The 7,341-nt window shown below is 52.9% G+C and overlaps 1 protein-coding gene across 1 annotated transcript; it reads left to right on the plus strand.

The window, feature by feature from the left end:
- The first annotated feature begins 664 nt into the window (after positions 1-664).
- Positions 665-1,692, plus strand: LOC131557150 (ribonuclease CL2-like). The gene is made up of 2 exons (XM_058804204.1): positions 665-714; positions 1,104-1,692. The coding sequence occupies exon 2, from the start codon at positions 1,110-1,112 to the stop codon at positions 1,542-1,544; it is 435 nt and encodes a 144-aa protein (XP_058660187.1). The 5' UTR covers positions 665-714; positions 1,104-1,109; the 3' UTR covers positions 1,545-1,692.
- The last annotated feature ends 5,649 nt before the right edge of the window (positions 1,693-7,341 follow it).

Raw genomic sequence — 7,341 nt, forward strand, 5'->3', positions numbered from 1 at the left:
CCTTTTGCACCACACCAGGACAGTGGAAAGCAGTGTGTGTCTGGAGGGGACATGCTTTCCTTGGGCCTCCATTACGATGGTCAAGGGAAAGGAATGTTTGGTGGGCTCAGGCTGGCTCCTGGCTCTGTGCTTCTCTCTGCATCAATGGAGCAGCTGGGACATGGGAGGTAGCAGTGAGGAAAATGCATCCTGACACTTCCCAGGAGTATGAATTTTCTTCCAAGGGGACACAGGGAAAAGAAACACGTAGGTCCCTTAGCACTGCAGAAGAGCCATAGATGTTCCACATCTTTCAAGAGTTGTAGGAACATCTGCCAGCTGCCCCAGAGATGATGTCCCCCCAGATGGTGACATCCTGCCCGCCACCAGGAAACCACGGATCTTGCCCTGCCACCAAAAGGAGCCAGGTATCCTGCCTTTCATGGGACAGGTGGCCAAGGCCAGAGTGGGCAGGGGCCACCCAAGGGGACGCACGCAGACAGTCACGTGGCTCGTTAATGACTGCCTAATGACCTTGGGGGCCATGAGGGTGAGCGGGGCCTCCTGGACACCTGGCTCTCCCCAGACATCCACTGGACCTTGCTCTTTACCCTGCCCCTCCTCCTGGATCCTTGCCCATTGGGCACAGCTGGGGTCAGTATAAAAGAGGTGCAGAGTAGTGGGAAGGATCCCAGAGACCCTGAGGCCATAAGGGAAACTGAGGCGCGCACACAGGTGCGGGGTGCATCGGGGACCAGAATGTCTGTGGGAGGGGTCTGGGAGGAACCTGAGCATCCAGTGGGGAAGGGAGGCTGTGTATGGCATCCGGGTGTGGGGGCACGGGGTGGATCTGTAGGGGAGCCAGGGGTCTGAGGAGCAGCTAGGGGGTGTTCCATGGGGGACTGAGGCTTCTGGGGGGGTGCATGACTTTAGAGGACTCATGCGAATCCACAGGTGAATCCACAGATAGCCCACCTGTCCAGAGAGCTCCCAGGCATTGGGGGGGGACTTGTATGGGACCCAGGGATCTGGGAGGGGGACTCTGTAGAATAACCAAGCGTCCAGGGTGGGATTTCCAGTCGGGGGCCCAGAGGTGCAGATGGCCGTAACCCCCCGTTCCGCAGGTGTCCATGGCGGGCTGGGTGCTGTGCATGACGCTGGTGCTGGCAGCACTGGCAGGGGCGGAGGGCGAGACGCGCTACGAGAAGTTCCTGCGGCAGCACGTGGACAGCCCTCGGACGTCCACGCTGGCGGCGCACCGCTACTGCGAGACCATGCTGGCGCGCCGCCGGGTGACGGGCCCGGGCAGGCCCTGCAAGCCCTCCAACACCTTCGTGCACGCCCCGCCCACCGAGCTGGTGGCCGCCTGCTCGCAGGCGCCCGACCCCGCGACGGGCTTCCAGAGCACGCCGAGCGCGCTGAGCCTGACCATGTGCCGCCTGCGCGGCGGGGACACGCGGCCGCCGTGCAACTACCGCGCCCGGCAGGCCCAGCAGCACGTGCGCGTGGCCTGCCTCGACGGGCTACCTGTGCACCTGGCCGGCACCTACACGGCCCCACAGTGAGGCCTGCCGTGGTGGTCTCATGGGCCCTCCGTGCCATCAGGGGCTCTGTTTGTGCTGCCCCGCAGTGAGGCCTGCCATGGCGCTCCCGTGGGCCCTCATGGATCCTCCCTCCTGTCAGGGGCTCTGTTCGTGCTGTCAATAAAGGAGGTGTCACAGGCCTGGGCTCCAGCATCAGCTTGTGGTGGGACCCTGCAATCCTATCCCCCCACCCCGAACCCCTTGGGTGACCCCAATCCTGTATTTAGCCCCCATGTGCCTTACAAATCCCTGGGTTTTCCCAGCCTCCTGGGTGTCCCATAGCCCCCTGGGGTGTCTCTGCCCTCTCCTGTGCCCTCTCCCCTTTCTTGGGTGTCCCACAACTCCCACAGGTGCCCCACAACCACCAGCACCCTCTCAGCCCAAGGCCCATCAATCTCCTGGATGTGCACCTAGTCCTCTCCCCAATGTCCTGACCCTCTGAGTGTCAAATTGCTTTCCTGGATAGCCCATAACTCTCACAGGGTTTCCCAGCCTCCCACATGCCTTACAACCTCCCTGGGTACCCCCAAATTCCCCCATGTCTGCCCCATCTCCCACATGCCTCTGACCCCACCTGTGACCTCTCTGGTGCTGAGGCTGCTCCCTCTTTGGGCCCCCACAGGACTGAGCCCTGGCTGGGGCCACACAGAGCCCTGAGCCACCATCCCACACACCCTGAACACACAACACATGCACACAATGCACACAAAACCTGCACTGGGCACACAGCATGCAGCCACACACAACACAAAGCATTCAACACTCACTGCCCTGCTCCGAGCACAGCATTAGCACACACAGGACACACATACCAGTACATACACACAGTATGCACACATACAGAAGTTGTGTTCCTGAGTCTTGATATGATTTCACAATTTCAACTGGGGTTCATCACCTCTTGTCCTTCATTCTCCCTGTCAGTACTTAAAAGCTCCCCCTGTTTGAACCTTCTCTTCTCCAGGCTGAACAGTCCCCGCTCTCTCTGCTCCTGCTCTGATCAGACATGCTCCGGTCCCTTCATCATCATCAATTCCTTGCTGGACTCTCTCCAGTATGTCCATGGCTCTCATGTACTCAGTCCACCACTGGATCCAGGACTCCAGGTGTGTCCCAGTGGTGCTGAGCAGAGGAGCAGGATCACCTCCCTGCACGTGCTGGCAGCACTCTGCCTGATGCAGCCCAGCAGGCGGGGGGACCCCTTTGCTCTGGTCCTACTGCTGCGGGAGCCCTGAGAAATCCCATGGCACTGCTGACATCCAGGGGCTGTGCTGCTACAAAAAGGCAGCCCAAATGCATCCAGAAAGTGCTGCTGTGGAGGAAAAGGAGTGCAGAAAGCGCTCTTCCCAATCCTTTTCCTCTCACCCCAAAATACCTCTTGCTCATGTGCCTCAAGTGACTCTGGGGCTCCTTTCCTGAAATTCAGGTGAAGGGCATTTTGAGGGCCATCCATGGATTGGTGAGCTCCACCAAGGCCTAGTGAGGGGAGCCCTTCTCTTTGTGTACTGGGAAGGAATTGGGGTATTTCAAAGGCATTTGGGGCATTTCTGGACCAGCAACTTAGAGCAGATTAATTTCTCCACCCTGCTCACTCCTAGCCATGGGAGGAGCTGACTGGCTCAGGAGGGAATACTCGGGGTCTCTGCAAGTACAAGGGTTTGATCTCTGCTTCTTGCTCCCTTGGTTCTTCAGGATTTGGAGGAGGATTCCACCTCTCCACTTGTTCTCTGGTAGGTGAGATCATCCTGGCAGTGACAGAGAAACATATCATCATTGAGATTTACCCCACAAGCTTTGCACTTCAGGCTCTGAAGTGCATGGGAGAGGGGGCACCCGTCCTGGGGACACAGCTGCAGTCCCAAAACAGCAGTGCCATTTCTGGGATGCCCAGCATGCTGCAGCTACCTGAGTCTGCTGGAAAGTCTGGATGATTCCTGGCATCCTCCATTTGATGGCAGGGCAGCTCCACCACTTCAGTATATCCCATCCCATCCCATTACTGCACTGTTGGTTCACTCCTCTGCTGTGTTTTCTCCTAAGACGCAGCTGTGTTTCTTCAACATATGTTTGTGTCTGTTCTTTGTGAAGGCTAAAGGGAAAAAATAGCCACAAAGGAATCAGGAAATCCAGAGGGTGTTGTGGCTTTTGCCACAAGTAGCAGTGGGCCATTTACAGGCAGTGGTCACCAAATTTGTAATAGCAGCAAGCAACAAAAAGCCAGGGAGCGACTGGTGCCTGAAAATAAAGGAAGGAACTTTGCAATATTATGTTTTAATAAATCAGTGCATATATTTCCTCATTGGTTCCTCATTTAGGTACTTTCATGTCCTGCCCAACACAGTCAAACGTGAAATTGTGAGGTTTGTGGTTCATTCTGCTTTGTAACACAGAAACTGATCATCTCTGCTTTGTGGGTGGGAGTTAAACTTTCCTAAGGTCACAGAAAAGTCTGAGTGGACCTCAGTTCAGACCTCCTCAGCCCTGTTTAACAGCCTCCCTTCCCATTTATGTGCTTTTTTTTTTTTCTGAAGAAAAATGTGACCAAAAATGTTTCAAGAACAGCACTATATGCCTACAACTTGTCTCTGAGTCATATCTGCTTGACTTTCATGCCCAGACTTTGCTTTGACAGTGGTCAGCCTGCTCTGCTCACTCACTCTATTGTCAAATAATTAATTCCTTCACCAGAAACTGGCTGTTGCTTGTTTAGCACAGGGAAATGAAACAAATAATCCTGAATCATGCACTTCATTACGGCTCACAAGCTTCCACCACCCAGCCTTTGATGATATAAGATGAGAGGCATGAGCAGCGTGCCAATATTTCCAGTGCTACTGTGGAAATTTGTTCCTGCTCCTTGAAAAGCAAGGGCATTTTTTTTCAGAACCATAGCAGAGAATTGCTTAAGCAGGCACTGCAAAGACCTTCAGAAGTATTTACTCAGCAAAGTCATGTATCAGCTCCATGGGTTTGGCAGAACGAGTCCTGTGAACCCAGGCTGTTGTTGCATGCCATGCATGCCAAAATTGACATGGAAAAAGCTTCTTTCCAGTATATCTATTGCTTCCTCTTAAAATACATCCTTGCACAAATACAGCAAAATACAAGACAGTTTCTGTGAGGCACATCCACCTTTCTTGTGTGCTTGGACCACTGGGAAAGGGGCTGCCAGGCTGCCTGGGGGCAGTACAAGACAAGAAAACAGGCCTTTCCCCCTCCAGCAGTACCTCTGAGATCCTGGGTCTGTGCTGCTCCTCCAGTGGCTGCTCCTCAGCACTGTCCCTATGGCATACACACCTCCAGCTGAGCTCCCAGTCAGACACTTCCTGCAATCCTCCTTCCCCCTGACTGAGTGACACACTTGGCCCCCAGGGTGCAGGGTCATCTGTGTCCCCTGCCACACAGGCAAGGATCCATCCCCTCCACCATTCTGGCAGAGGTTCCTGGGCATGGGGACAAGAATGCCTGCTAGGAAAAGGGGAGCTGCTGCTCATGGCACGGTGGGAACGGCAAAGACAAGAAGGGCATAAGACAGCAAAGTCTTCAAACTCAGCTGTGGCACTCAGCTGAGGCTTAGGTGTCACTTTTCCCACAACAGCTACACATCAGAAATTCTGATGCACTTCTCCAGTTCAAGCATTGACACTAAGACCTAAAACCTAGGCTGGAGAAGCATGAGCTACCAAAAAGGAAGTACCAGGAAAACCAGGAGCTAAGGATTTCTGTTCATATGCGACCAAGAGGCCACCCACCCAATCTAAAAAAAATATAGCTGAAAAATACTGTTGTTGACCTCTTGGGCTCTGGTCTGCTGGGAATGCTGCTGCAAGGTGCCAAGACAAACACCAGACTCAAGTGCTCAAACTCAAAGTAAAGAGTTTTGATCAAGTTAACATCTCACACCATGCAGGCCCTGTGCCAATACCTGTAACAGTGTTTGTCACTAAACTGAAACTCAGCATGCAAAATGGATCCAGTCTCATGTTTTGTGGGCTGGTTGAATGTTTAGCTACCTTTTGAGCCCACTGAGTACACAGCTAAAGGTTTGCAAGCCACGTGCCTTACAAATTATCTCCCCCTTGCCAGCGCAACATGGATCTGTCATGGCCAGTCCTGTCTCTTTCAGTGCTCTCCTGCAGAGCTGCCACCAACCTCTTCCCTACATTCATGCTTAGAAACTGAGTCATCTCTTCATCTTATCTCAGAAAAACATGCTGGGCTCCTTCAGACAGGTTCTCCAGCTCTTTCATCATTCTGCTGGCCCATGTGAGACCACATGCAGCAAGTCAGAGCCAGATCTTTCAGTGTGTTGTGCCCAGGATGATCCATGGGATGGACAGTGGGTCTCAAGCCAGAAAAGCTCCTGCTACCTGTACCAGAGGGAAGTGGACCCAAAAGTCAGATGCAAGAAAGTCAATGTATAAAAAATTCCCAGCGGTCTCAGTTGGAGCTATCCCACATTCTTCCAGCAGGCAGGGACGTGCACAGCCTCCTCCCTAAGGGGATCAGGGGAAATTCATTGCAAATGGGTGCCCAGCCAAGGAACTATCCCCTCCCATCAGCAGCAACCATAGCCAAACAGATTAAAAAAAAGAAAGATACAGGTGAGAAGCCTGGAAAGGATTCACAGAAAGTACACAAAGTGTCAAGAAAACCTGGGGAATTAAAATTCCCCAAAAGACCAGACTGTGTCTGGAGGTGAATCAAGGCTGGAGGAAGGTGCTTGTGAATGTCTCCTGCTTAGGGCTGGGAGGTGGGTAGCTCAGCTAGTGACATCCTGTCTCGGAAAAGCTGGTGCTGAGCTCTCTCCAAATGTCCCAAACTTACCGCTCCTCCAAGGGCTGCAGAACTGATGTCAGGAGCAGGGCACTCATCTCTGCCTCATGTTGGGGTGGAAAAGTAAAAGAAGCTCGCAACTGGCAAAAAATATTTTTTTTTTCCTCAGCAACACTGCCTCTCTCCCAAACTGAATGCCTGTTCCATGTCTAGATGGAGGGAAAGGGGCTGAAGGGAGCTAGGCCATTTCTCCACCTTTCATTGTGCTGCTCCTGCCTCCCATCTGTTGGAGAAACATGTTGGCAGTGCATGCAGCCCTATGCATTTCTAATTCAAACACCAGCAGCAATAGGACCCTGCCAGCCTGCAGTGGCCCTAGCCTTTCACGTGCCAGCTCATCTCTCAATAAAGGAGTTAAATAAATGTTAAACAGAAGGGACAGGTGAATTACCAGGCAGAGGGAGGGAGCTGAAGGGATGTGGAAAGCAAAGCAACCTGGCCCTGACTTTCCCCCCAAGGCCTTGGAGGTGAATTGGGGATTTTCCATTTCATCAGCTTTACAAGGGGTAATTCCCAGCATCATTCCCATGAATAGACCCACCCTGAGCTCCCTCTCATGCCTTCACATCCAAGAGTGGTGCTCCACTACAGCTGCACCACTACACAGGAAAGCCAGGCTGTGTTAGTATCTAATTTAGTAACAGGCAGCTGATCTTGAACTGCCCACAGAGAAAAAAAGACCTGATACACAGAAACAAGCAGTCATTTTTGTTTTGAAAGGGAAAAGCAAAATGGATGCCAAAACTCCCAAAAGATGTGAATTTGAAAGCTCCAGGTTCTCCCTTGCAAAGGAGAATTATGTGAACTTCCCTTGCTCCTGAAGAGAACCAGCCACCTGCTCATCCCTGCTTCCCACTCTAGTGTGGTGTTGTTCCCAGGCAAAAAGGCTCTGATGCTTTGGGAGAGGTGGGGATCACAGGACTGTCCCATAGGCACAGAAATC

The sequence above is a fragment of the Ammospiza caudacuta genome, chromosome 4, assembly GCF_027887145.1.
Source record: "Ammospiza caudacuta isolate bAmmCau1 chromosome 4, bAmmCau1.pri, whole genome shotgun sequence".
Classification (NCBI taxonomy): domain Eukaryota; kingdom Metazoa; phylum Chordata; class Aves; order Passeriformes; family Passerellidae; genus Ammospiza; species Ammospiza caudacuta.

Excerpts from the sequence above, each read along its gene's own strand:
- LOC131557150 (XM_058804204.1), top strand. The coding sequence starts at position 1,110 with ATGGCGGGCTGGGTGCTGTGCATGACGCTGGTGCTGGCAGCACTGGCA.